This window comes from Misgurnus anguillicaudatus, chromosome 24, assembly GCF_027580225.2.
Source record: "Misgurnus anguillicaudatus chromosome 24, ASM2758022v2, whole genome shotgun sequence".
Classification (NCBI taxonomy): domain Eukaryota; kingdom Metazoa; phylum Chordata; class Actinopteri; order Cypriniformes; family Cobitidae; genus Misgurnus; species Misgurnus anguillicaudatus.
Window position 1 is genome coordinate 11040363 of NC_073360.2, and position 13580 is coordinate 11053942.

A 13580-nucleotide genomic window follows, 5' to 3' on the forward strand; every position below is an offset into this window, starting at 1 on the left:
AGAAAACGGAAGACAACCATCAAAATGGATAGAAGAATAACCAGAATGGCAAAGGCTCAGCCAATGATCACCTCCAGGATGATCAAAGACAGTCTGGAGTTTGTGAGACGACCCCCAAACTCTGAATTCAAGCCACAGTACACAGTGAAGACAGTGAAGCATGGAGGTGCAAGCATCATGATATGGGCATGTTTCTCCTACTATGGTGTTGGGCCTATTTATTGCATACCAGGGATCATGGATCAGTTTGCATATGTTAAAATACTTGAAGAGGTCATGTTGCCCTATGCTGAAGAGGACATACCCTTGAAATGGTTGTTTCAACAAGACAATGACCCAAAACACACTAGTAAACGGGCAAAGTCTTGGTTCCAAACCAACAAAATTAATGTTATGGAGTGGCCAGCCCAATCTCCAGACCTTAATCCAATTGAGAACTTGTGGGGTGATATCAAAAATGCTGTAAAACCAAGAAATGTGAATGAATTGTGGAATGTTGTTAAAGAATCATGGAGTGGAATAACAGCTGAGAGGTGCCACAAGTTGGTTGACTCAATGCCGCACAGATGTCAAGCAGTTTTAAAAAACTGTGGTCATACAACTAAATATTAGTTTAGTGATTCACAGGATTGCTAAATCCCAGAAAAAAAATGTTTGTACCAAATAGTTTTGAGTTTGTACAGTCAAAGGTAGACACTGCTATTTTTTTGAACACACCCCTTTCAACTAATTGCCCAATTGCACAGCCTTAAGAGCGTGCATATCATGAATGCTGGGTCTTGTTTGTTTTCTGAGAATCTACTGAACCTACTGGTAACTTGTTTGCCACGTAGCAATAAAAAATATACTAAAAACCTTGATTATTCTGGTTAGTCACATTGTACTGCTATTATTTTGAACAATACTGTATATAAATAACAAAAAGTAACAAAAGCAACATAAGTTATATATATATATATATGGTAAAAATAGGGGTTAAAATTTACAATTTTTAAATCTGGCCCTCGAAGAAGAGACCCCTTCTGTATACATTAAAACAAAGAACAATGTGGCAAAATAAAAGTGAACACTACACACATTACTACATAAATACTTACTACACATTCTCCAGTTTATAACTTGGATTATTCTTTAAAGCTTTGAGCAATGCATCACCCGAGTTTCCTATCTTGTTCCTAGTCAAATTCAGTGCTCTCAGGTGTGAGGGGTTCGATTTCAGTGCTGTAGCCAAAAAACCACAACCTTCATCTGTGATATTACAGTCACACAACCTGCAGAGAGAATAGGTTATTTAAAAAAAATCATTTTAATAAAGAAAACCAGGCTAGTTGACAAACTTTTACTGCGGTTAATATTTCTCATGGCTGGTTTGTTTTCTTGATATTAATCGCAGTAAACTTTATAGTGATGCCTGCTAAGTACTTGCTTTGTTTTGCTGTACAAATGAATATGAGGAGTGCAAAACCCTCTAACTGCTCCTGTGATAAAAAATCTCATTTACAAGAAAACCTATGTTTAGGTTCAGCAATTTCACTTTAATGGCAATGAAATTTTTGTCGACCTTAAATGAAATGCCTTTCACAAATGTCACTTCAGTGACTTCAGTGGTCTTTAACAAATTTGACTGTAGTTCGCTGCAAACCCCTCCAAATCCATGCTCCACTTCTGAAAAAATCTACTTGCAATAGTAAACAGTTGCAAAATCACTAAAGATTTGCAACATTGCAACAAATGTAGAAAGTAAAAATGCAAAAATGAAGAAACTGAAGCACACATGGGGACGCTGTGATCCATGTGACTTTCACGTTCGGGTTATATCTAGGGCCAAGAACTCACGAGGGACCCAAGTCTGAATGTGCTCCACGATTGTTTCACGTCGTTCATCCACTTCATTGTTTATGCACTTAGAGGACTTGGCTGAAAACAAGCAGATGTGTGGATTCTGCCAAAAATCCAAACACAATTCTCTTTATTGGACGTGGCACTAAAACATTTATTAAAGCTATGACATTTGTACTGTTTTTTATTTCACGTTCATATAGCCCATGCCAGTGATAATCTATTAAGCTGTCAGGATCCTGCCGGAACCTTGTCCTGTTTCAGTATTTAGTCCAGTATGGCAGGGTTCTGACAGTACAATGTTTTGTGTGGGGAAATAGTGGTCTTTATTGACTATACTAGACCACGTGGGGTGGTGATGGCGCAGTGGATAAGACACACGCCTTTGGAGACCCGGGAAATCCACTGGGACAAACCATTGTGTCCCTGAGCAAGACATTTAACCCCTAGTTGCTCCAGAGGCGTGCAACCTCTGACATATATACCACTTGTAAGTCGCTTTGGATAAAAGGGTCAGCTAAATGAATAAATGTAAATGTTTTCCTGTATCTCATCACTTTTTACCCGCTCCCTTACCCGTTATCATTGTCACCTGTTATTTTGTCCCTATTTAAAGTCATTGTGCCCAGTGTTCTGTCTGTGTTATCCAGATCTGTTGCTGTCTGTTTCTATGTAGAGTAAGCCAAGTTTATTGTCTGTTCATTGTATGTTATTATTAGTGTTTTGTCAATCAAGTCTAGTTTAAAGTCATATAGTCCAGTTTAGTGTTTATCCAGTCTTGTGTATATTGTCTTGTTTTATCCCCCATTATAAAATGGGATTTTGTTTTCTTCAATAAATTGTTCTAATCGTGTCTGCACCTGGGTTCATCTGCCTTGCCATTCCTGACAGAAAGCCATGTGTTTCTAGTTATCTTTCTAGCATTTAATTGCTAATTCTCACCTACTGTACCATAGTTGATTAACCTGTGCTGGGAATTCACCAGATCATGAATCCAGAATTTGCGAGAGTTATTATAACTGCACAATTATGTTACTGTTGGGCTGTTTATACCTTATATTCTTATAGCGTAATAACTATAAAATACTAACTTAACTAGACAATTTCCTTAAGATCTGATATGAGAGTAAAGGGCGATTTATAGTCGTGCGTAGGTTCTACGCTGTAGCTACGGCGTAGGCTATCCGTAGCCTGTGCGTAGCTTTGCGTAGCCTGACGCGCACCTCACAAAAAATTTAACAGTGAGTCAGATCTACGCGGACCGCAAGCGCTGTGATTGGTTCACCAGAACCCCTCCCGTCAGGTAAAAAAAACTGTGTCATGGGTATTTCCGTTTGTGACGGTGAAAACAAAGATGAGCCAAGTTGAGGAGTGATTTAACTCAAACTGCATCAAAAGTCACTGTTTATTTACTTCCATCATTGCTGGTCTTCTCAAATTATACACAACAAGTTGCTGTTTCTTCTTCGTTTGTGGGTTAACTTGCTAAGCTGCTTCTTCTTCTTTCATGTTTGTGCTGCTACTGTGGTTACATGCGTGGATACTGCCTACCAGCGGTCGCGCGTGTGTTTGCAAGTCGACGCGACGACGACGCAAAAGTATAAATGAAAACCGACGCGGAACCTACGCCATCGCTGCTACGCCGTAGGACCTACGCACGACTATAACGAGCCCTTAAGGAAGCTTGCACTTTTATTTTAACTCTTTCACCGCCATTGACTAGATATCTCGTCAATTAAGAGAAAACGCTTCCCCGCCAATGACGAGATTTTCCGTCTTTCCGCAACACGCTATTATCCACCAGGTGGTGCACTTCCGCAAGTTATACAACCCGGAAGTAGCGCTTCATGTGAAAGAGAAAGAACTCAGTGTATGTTTTAAAGATCGCTCTCCATCTGATCTCTATCAAAAGTCCTTCGCAAAAATTGAATTATCTCAGCTTTTTGCTCAAAATTGGGTGTTTTTGAAGAAACCTACCCATGTTTGAGAGGTGATTACAAGAGAACTAATAAAGGTAGGATGAAACATTTTTTTTTGTTTGAAAGCAGAGGGTCTGTTCTTTCATCTGATATATTGTTTGTTTATATATTTAAAGAAGAACATTTTCTGGAAGGCCTTAAACTTTTGTGAAAATCAACTTTTTTTTAAACGCTGGCGGGGAAAGAGTTAAGAGAAAAAAATTATTAAGATGTCAGTGGATGTTCTTACTCTAGTCTCTCCAGTTTACAGCTAGGAGTTGACAGTTCAGTAGAGAGCAGCAACATTCCTGAGTCTCCTAGTTGATTATGGGATAACTGCAGGTCTCTTAGATGCTGGTTTGATCTCAGAGCTGAAGCCAAAGCTGCACAACAATCAGCTGTGATATCACAGCTACACAACCTGCAGAGAACAATGACGTTGTTTAGCAGAATCTTCACAATGATTTTTTGCACCATACTCTGCAGACTCTAAACTATAGTGTTATCCAGTGGTCAGTCACTTAAATCTGATTTTCTTCTGGTCCTGGATTCAATTGCACCAGCTGGATTTTAAAAATGTTTGTGTAATGCTGCGTTCATGCCGTATTGTATTTACCGTTATTTCTGAGTTGTTATTTCAACTTGAAGCTGTTCACATCACTGAACACGGTTTTTAAATTAAAGTGTACTTCAATAATGTACTTAAGTGCTTTTTTTCACACACTAATTTTGTACTTATTTTTTCTTTAGTACTTCTCAAGATAATTATTAAGTGTACTTATCTGTGCTTCTTTGAGACACCATTAATATAAACAAAAATGTGTTTTTAACATATCTCTGTTTCTAATTTTATGTTTTTTTTTCATTCAAAGATGAATTCAAGTTTACTAAAAGTGCTACCTTAATACATTTTTAAATACATTTTTAATTAATTGTAATGAACAAAACAGATGGAAACATAGCCTTCCTGCTACTGGATTTTTTTCTTACTGTCTTGTACTTTTGAGCTTATTTGTTATAAGGCTGTGTTCAGGTTGTTCATTGGGGCACACTGGTTCACAATTCAAAACTTTACGGTAAAAACAAGGTAAGAAATAAGGTAATTTCTCAATAGCTTGCACATTATGATCTTTCGATAAGTTAGCTATGCATGTCGTGTCTCGTCACAAACCACAATAAATTTACATCCGATGCACACATGTTCATCACGGACGGTTATGCATCTCAACGGAACGGAACTTCCGGTTTCTGTTTGTTTAATGGTCTGACTAGTGGCTAAATTGAACAATTGTAACAAATACCTTGTTAAAATAACGTCTCGGTTACAGATGTAACCCTCGTTCCCTGAAGGAAGGGAACGGAGACGTCACGTCGTGACCGACGAATTGGGAACTCGCATAGAGAGACCAATCAGCTTCGCTTGTATGTAAAAGAGCCAATGAATGTTGGCATGCAGTATTTGCATAATGCTGGCTCCACCCCGCCAGGTGGGTATAAATGCCAGCAGCAGACTGCATTCAGTAGTTTTTCGCTGAGGAGCCATCTAAAAGGCCGGCCGACTGCAATGGTACAGCGGCCGTGGCGACGGGACGTGACGTCTCCGTTCCCTTCCTTCAGGGAATGAGGGTTACATCCGTAACCGAGACGTTCCCTTTCAGTCGGTCACTACGACGTCACGTCGTGACCGGCGAATTGGGAATCCCTACCAAAACGCCACGGAAGGCTGTCCCTTCCAGTGCCCTGCATTAACCTTTCACCCCTTTACGTAAGTGAAACCTGGGTCTATGCAGAGGAGGCCGGTCACTGCTGTTCCAACCCACTCAGTAACCACTAGGCACCACTGGGAGCGTTCCCGCTGGTGGTAGCAGAGAACACTGCGGAAGCCACATCCCATAAAGGTTTCTTAGGCGGCATAATACGATATTGAATAACCGCATAGGGCTTTCTGCATATCAAAAAATCTCTGGGGTGGCTATCAAATGAGACTACACCTATACAGAGACTGCAGACTTAAAGTCTGCTGAGGGAAAAATGTGGGATTGAATTAGCTCCACAGACATTACACACATGGGATCCCCTGTCTAGGGGTCACTCATATGGACGCCAAAGCTCAACACAGGTTTTCAAGAATTCATCTGATGCAAAGCCGACATCAAATGCTCCGCCACGTCTGATTATCATGGGCGTTGGAGGAAGTACCAAACTCTACCAAAACATCTCTTTGGGATTTATGGCACCGAAATAACGCCATACCGGCAAGGCAAGCTGACACATGAACCTGGGGCTCCCAGTGTCTCTACCTATTAGAGGTGAGTACACAGGAGGAAACCGGTTTAACACGAACACTATAAAATCTAGTGAAGGTATTGGGCGTCGCCCAGCCCGCAGCCCTGCAAATGTCTGTCAGCGAGGCTCCACGCGCCAGCGCTCAGGAAGACGCTATGCTCCTAGTGGCATGCGCCCGTAACCTGAGCGGGCACGGGAGGTCTTGCGATTGATACGCAAGGGAAACGGTGTCCACTATCCAGTGTGACAGCCTCTGCTTGGAGACAGCTTTTCCCTTCTGCTGTCCTCCGTAACAGACGAAGAGCTGGTCTGAGGTCCTAAAACTTCGCGTTCGGTCCACGTACAGTCGCAAAGCGCGGACGGGACACAGCAAAGCTAAGGCTGGGTCTGCCTCCTCCGGGGGCAGTGCTTGCAGACTCACCACCTGATCTCTGAAAGGAGTGGTGGGAACTTTGGGCACATAGCCAGGCCTGGGTCTCAGTGTAACACTGGAGTCAGCAGGCCCGAACTGTAGGCACGACTCGTCGACCGAGAAAGCGTGCAGGTCCCCTACCCTCTTTATCGAGGCCAATGCGAGTAGGGTCAAAGTTTTCATAGAAAGAAACTTGACATGCGCTGACTGCAGAGGCTCGAAGGGGGCGTCCTGGAGAGACTTTAGCACCACGGACAGATCCCAAGAGGGTATGGAGGGGGGGCGGGATGGATTCAACCTCCTCGCCCCCCTAAGAAACCTGATGATCAGGTCGTGCTGACCGACCGACCGACCTGCCTGCTATAGGGGCATGGTAGGCGGAGATTGCCGCAGCATAGACTTTAATGGTGGAGGGGGACAGCCAATGCGAGTAGGGTCCAACCGGTCCAACCGGTCCTGTAAAAAAAGAAAGCACGACACCGATCGGGCAATCCTGGGGGTTCTCTTGCTGAGAGGAACACCACTCGACGAACAGGTTCCACTTCAGTGCGTAAGCCTGTCTAGTAGACGGTGCACGCGCCGAAGCAATAGTGTTTGCTACCTGCATGGGTAAACCACTCAAAACCTCCGCGTCCTGTCCAAAGACCACACGTGGAGATTCCACAGGTCCGGGCGCGGGTGCCATATTGTGCCGCCTCTCTGAGAAAGAAGATCCTTCCTCAGGGGAATTCGCCAGGGAGGGGCTGTCGCGAGAAGCACCAGCTCTGGAAACCATGTCCTCGTGTGCCAGTATGGGGCCACGAGGAGGATCCGCTCCTCGTCTTCCCTGACTTTGCACAACGTTTGTGCAAGAAGGCTCACTGGGGGAAACGCGTACTTGCGAAGACCCCGAGGCCAGCTGTGTGCCAGTGCATCCGTGCCGAGGGTTCCCTCGGTCAGGGAATAAAACAGCTGGCAGTGGGAGGTTTCTGGAGACGCAAACAGGTCTACCTGTGCTGCTCCGAACCGTCTCCAAATCAGCTGAACCACGCGGGGGTGAAGTCGCCACTCTCCGGGGATCACCGCTCGTGATAGCTCGTCGGCCGCACGATTGAGAACACCCGGAATATGAATGGCACGAAGGGACCTCAGATGCTTCTGACTCCACAAGAGAAGATGGCGGGCGAGCTGTGACATGCGACGGGAGCGTACACCACCCTGACGGTTGATGTAGGCAACGGTCGCTGTATTGTCTGTAGGGACTAAAACATCTTTGCCCTGTAACTCGCTCTTGAGGCGGACCAGAGCAAGATACACCGTCCACAGCTCGAGGCAGTTGATATGCCAGTGCAGTTGGGGCCCCGTCCAAACACCTGAAACTGCACGCCCGTTGTAGGTGGCGCCCCAGCCCATGGCCGAGGCATCCGTGAAAACCACAGCATGCCTGGAGACCTGTTCCAAGGGCACGCCTGCCCGGAGAAAGGAAGGGTCTGACCACGGACGAAGGGTGCGACGGCACGCTGGTGTGACTTGCACCCGGTGTGTGCCGCTGCGCCACGCCCATCTCGGAATTCGGCCGAGCAGCCAATGCTGAAGCGGTCTCATATGGAGCAGTCCGAGCGGTGTCACAGCCGCCGCCGCTGCCATATGCCCCAGAAGCCTCTGAAACACTTTCAGGGGGACCGCCGTCTTGTGATCTAACAAACTCAAGCACCTGAGCATTGACTGAACACGTTCCGCTGTGAGACGTGCCGTAAGTTCGACCGAATCCAAAATCATACCGAGATAAGAGATTCTCTGCATGGGGCAGAGTTTGCTCTTTTTCCAGTTGACCCGTAGACCCAAGCCGGCAAGATGCCTGAGCACCATGTCCCTGTGTTCGCAAAGCTGCTCTCGAGTCTGTGCTACTATGAGCCAGTCGTCGAGGTAAGCAAGGATGCGAATGCCATGTTCCCTGAGGGGAACAAGGGCACCCTCCGCAACCTTCGTGAAGACACGGGGGGACAGGGAGATCCCGAAGGGCAGGACTTTGTACTGATATGCTCGCCCCTCGAACGCAAAGCGGAGAAATGGCCTGTGTCAGGGAAGAATCGAGACATAAAGTATGCGTCCTTCAGGTCGATGGCTGCAAACCAATCCCCTGGACGGATGCATTGAAAAATGCGTTTCTGCGTTAACATTTTGAACGGCAGTTTGTTAAGTGCACGATTCAAAGTACGCAGGTCGAGGATCGGTCGTAACCCACCGCCTTTCTTGGGTACTATGAAGTAGGGGCTGTAAAACCCCGACCTCATGTCGGCTGGAGGGACCGGCTCTCTCGCGTCCTTTGCCAGAAGGACAGCGATCTCCGCACGCAAGACGTGGGCATCTACATCTTTCACCGTGGTGAAGAGGATGCCCGCAAACTTGGGGGGACGCCGGGCGAACTGGATCGCGTAGCCGAGTCTGATGGTGCGCAGAAGCCACCGCGACGGGCTGGGGAGCTCTAACCAGGCTTCCAGGTACCGTACGAGCGGGACTAGAGGCACCACAGACGTACCCACAATGGGGCAGCCAAGCGAAGCCGAGATGCCCACAGCGGTGCGCTGTGTAGGCGCCCGTGAGGGGACAGGCGAGCGTATGGGAACACTCGGCCGGCTCCGCTGTTGGGCGGCGGGGCAGCGAGGATGCCCGTGCACGTCCGCTGGCGAAAGAGGAATGAGCGGGCGGGTTGGCTCCAGAGGGCCACCCTGCATGCTCATCACTCTCTGATAACCTGGAGAAGGAATAGGAAATTGCTCTTTTGGTGAAGTTGTGGGTGCCGGCTGAAAAGCCGGCTGAACAGAAATTAACTGTAACAAAAGATTCTCCACCCGGCCCTCCTCCAGGGGAGAGAGCGGTGCGGTCACCGTCTCCCCAAGAGCAGTCCTCGCCATCTCCAGGTGGCCCTTCTCAGGGCCGCTTACCCTTATGTTTCCTACCGGGATTCGCGGGGGCCTGGACGGGCGTGGCGCCCTGTCAACGACCGGATCTACGACGCCGCTTAGGTCGCTGCTGGGGCGGCGCGGGACCGGAGGCAGCCGCCGGTGGACGCCCTCGGCGGGAAGCAGGCTGAGGTGCTGCCACTGGCGCAGTGATGGTAGCAGCAGGCTGACGCCGAGGCAGGATGTGACGGATCGCCTCAGTCTGCTTCTGTGCGGCCGAAAACTGCTGGGCGAAGCTTTCGACCGCATCGCCGAAGAGGCCGGCCTGGGATATGGGGGCGTTCAAGAACCGTGTCTTGTCCGCCTCGCTCATATCAGCCAGGCACAGCCAGAGATGGCGCTCCTGGACCACCATGGTGGACATCGCACGCCCAACAGCCTGTGCGGTGACCTTGGTCGCCCGTAGCGCCAGGTCGGTAGCCGCACGCAGTTCTTTAAGGGCTGTCTGGTCGTGACCACCCTCGTGCAGGTCCTTCAGTGCCTTAGCCTGATGGACCTGGAGCAGCGCCATGGCGTGCAGGGCTGAGGCCGCTTCCCCACAGGCCCTGTAAGCAGCTCCCGTCAAAGCGGACGAGTACTTACAAGCCCGCGAGGGCAGGGACGGCTTATCCCTCCACGAGGCAGCAGTGGCTGGACACAATTGCATCGCAACCGACCGCTCCACGGTTGGAATAGCCGTGTACCCCTTGGCGGCCCCGCCATCGAGAGTGGTGAGGGGGGAAGGCTTACAAGGCCGGTTACGGGAGGCGAAAGGAGCCGTCCACGACCTCGTAAGCTCCTCATGCACCTCGGGAAAGAAAGGAACCGGGGCGGAGCGGGATGGACCAGCGCGAGCCGCCCCGAGAAACCAATCGTCGAGGCGAGACGGTTCAGGTGGTGGAGGTGGAGTCCAATCCAAGCCGACCGTCTCAGCCGCCCGAGCGAGCATGGCAGCCATCTCCGGATCTGACTCGGTTTGCGCTACGAGCCCCGACGGCGGCAGCGGGTCCAAGCTGGCATCCGAGAGGGACTGTCCCCCCTCCGATGCTGCGACAGACATACGGTCCTCATCGGGACAGCCGAAGGATAGGTGTGGTACAATTGATCCACTACCTCCCTCCGAACTCTCAGCTGGCAGCAGAGCTGAAGAGTGAGAGGACCCGGAGGGTTGGTTCCCTGCGGGGAGTACTCCCACTGTCACCCGTGGCAGCCCGGAGCTCGTCGACACCGAACGAGGCAGCGGGACGGGGGGCGTCTTACCCAGGATATAAGACAGCCTAGTCTTCAGCTCCGAGATGGTCATCTTCCCGCAATGGGAACATGAACCATCCACGAACGCTGCCTCAGCGTGTGTAACACCCAGACACGAGAGGCAGCGATCGTGACCATCCGACGGTCCCATATATCGACCGCATCCAGCAGCACACGGACGGAACGCCATCTTTAAAAAGACGCGAAACCGCCCGTGGAGCACAGAGAAATGTAGTCTTTAAAAAGACACAAATCACTGTGCAGCTCTTTTTGTGAGGAAACTACTCTTTTAGTGCAGATGGAAGATGAAGCACACAGGGGAACAGTAACCACACGCTCTGGTTTAAACTCAAAAATGAACGCAGGCAGTGGAAGCCGCTGTAGCGCTGTCACGCCAACTACCACGCACAGGTTCCTACTAATACACACACAAATTGCTTCTGACTCAGCAGTGCAAAGCTGATGGCTCCGAAGCGAAAAGCTGCTGAATGCAGTCTGCTGCTGGCATTTATACCCACCTGGCGGGGTGGAGCCAGCATTATGCAAATACTGCATGCCAACATTCATTGGCTCTTTTACATACAAGCGAAGCTGATTGGTCTCTCTATGCGAGTTCCCAATTTGTCGGTCACGACGTGACGTCGTAGTGACCGACTTAAAGGGAACAAATGTTTTGTTTTCCTAAAGACGAGGGGAGACGGCAACTATGGATCACCGTTATGTGAACAGAGGTTTGGCAGCCAATCTGTAGTTAACATTGTATACACTAACTTTATCATTTTATATTGTAACATTAGTATGGTGTACATTTTAGGGCATCCTCAGACCTCAGCGTCAGTACTAAAGCATCAGATGAAACAGTATCGTGTCTCAGACTTAAAAGCATCAGTTCTCAGAAAAACGTGCTCTCGCACATCAGACATTGGGCAAAACGGAATCGGACTAAAAGTCATCAGGTGAAATGGCATCAGGTCTCGCACAATAAGGCATCAGCCAAAACGGCATCAGACGAAACGGCATCAGGTCTTGCACAACAAGGCATCGGACAAAATCTCTCATGATCTTACCCCAGTCTCTGTATTTTACATTGAGGATTCTTTAGTGCATCACAGAGCAGCTTCACTCCTGAGTCTTCTAGTTTATTAGAGTTTAGATTCAGATCTATCAGATGTGAGGGGTTTAATCTCAGAGCTGAAGACAGAGCAGCACAACCTTTCTCTGTGATATTACAACCCCACAACCTATAAAGAACAATGACATACATCAGGAAATGCAAATCAGTTTAAGAAGAACATCCTTTTGAACGTAATAATAGTGCTCAAATGGGAGGGGGGTTAATCAGTTACAGATTATCATAAAAACTCTTTAACTTTTCAGGCAAATGTTTTCTCTTAATTGACGAAATAACTCGTCAATGGCGGGGAATGCGTTAAGTGTCCTTTTTAAATTATGACGGCCAATACAGGGCTGGCCTGTAAAAGGATGGCCTGGGGCCAGCGTGAACGATGCTCTGGCTATTTGACAGAGTTGTCACTTGCCGGATCGGGCCAGTGGTGTGTGTGACCGTCATGAAAGCTTGCATGTGTTTTGAGGCCTTGTCAAGTTAAATTTTCAAGCAAATGCTATTTAAGTGGTTTCAAGTGTGCCCACATCTGAAGTGGGCACACTTGTGCACTCTTAAAGGAATAGTTCACCCAAAAATAAAAATTCTGTCATCATTTATTCACCCCCCTGTTGTTCTAAACCTGAATGGGTTTCTTTATTCTAAGATTCCAAGAACACAGGATGAGGTGTTACAATCCTTTGTGCAAGCACTTCCAAGAGTTCATGAACAGTGAGCCTGATTAAAAAATAATAATAATAAAATATTTGGGAAACGCATCATCAGTAGTGTCCCTTTGGTTCCTAGGGTGTTTCGGCCTTTCACACTTTACACCCTCCCCAAAGGCGGCCAGCGACAGGGTGATCAATCCTACGCTTGCGTCCCATACCAATTAGTCATTGGAGTTGCTTTCTTGTTGATAGCCAACATCCCATGGGACTTTGCATGGCAGGGGCGTCCTCCTCCCTGAGTCAAGCGTTGTTGACCGCATACCTCCTGGCTCTCTCACTTCGGGGCCCATCTGGGGTCTTTCCTCTTCATCCAGAGCCACTGACTGCTGCCTTCTGCTGCCTCCGAAACAGCTCTGATTGTCAACCGCTGGCTCTGGCCCTTAATTCCCAGGTCTCTAAGCAGCCTGGTTGTAGATGTTTCCACAAAACCCCTGCAGCCTACCTCCACTGGTCGGACTTCTGTGTTCCAGCCATGATTCCGTGCTTGGGCAGCTAGATCGGCGTAGCGCAGATGTTTTCGCTCATAAGCCTCATCTACTGAGTCCTCCCAGGGTACTGTGAGCTCAATAATGAAGACCTTCTTGAGGGAATGGGACCAGAGCACCATGTCTGGTCTTAGGGTGGTGGTTGCAATCTCCGGAGGAAACACAAGTTGCCGACCAATGTCAGCCAGCATTTTCCAGTCGCGGGCCAAGCACAGCTGGTCTCGCTCTGATGGTTTAGAGCTGCTTTTCGGTGTTTTTTCCCCTTCGCGGACAAAAGTCATCAGTAAGGGGTGTGATGCTGTTGGGGGTGGTAGGGAATTGGTGGCAGCTCGCTTGTCCTCCAGGGCGGATGCAAGGTTTTTTAAGACTTGGTTGTGACGCCAAGTGTAGCGTCCTTGGGTGAGGCTTGTTTTACATCCTGTGAGAATGTGCTTGAGGTTGCCTGGCATGGAACAGAGGGCACAGTCCGGATCTTCCCCATACCATTGGTGAAGATTAACTGGTGTTGGAAGGACGTCGTATGTTGCTCTGATGGAAAAGCTCAACCGCCTCGATTCCATGGCCCACAGATCCCTCCAGCTGATCTTCCTCTTCT

At 48.3% G+C, this 13580-nt stretch overlaps 1 protein-coding gene across 3 annotated transcripts in view; it reads right to left on the bottom strand.

Annotated features, from left to right (window-relative positions):
- Positions 1-930: 930 nt before the first annotated feature.
- The window catches only part of LOC129437686 (NACHT, LRR and PYD domains-containing protein 3-like), a 36828-nt gene continuing 24178 nt past the window's right edge, over positions 931-13580 (bottom strand). For all 3 annotated transcript variants that reach the window (XM_073863182.1, XM_073863183.1, XM_073863184.1), the window contains 3 exons: positions 11735-11908; positions 4048-4218; positions 931-1271 (listed from right to left, as the gene is read on the bottom strand). In XM_073863182.1, the coding sequence (XP_073719283.1) occupies positions 1097-1271; positions 4048-4218; positions 11735-11908 (520 nt within the window). In that variant the 3' untranslated portion in view covers positions 931-1096. The remainder of the gene's footprint in view (positions 1272-4047; positions 4219-11734; positions 11909-13580) is intronic.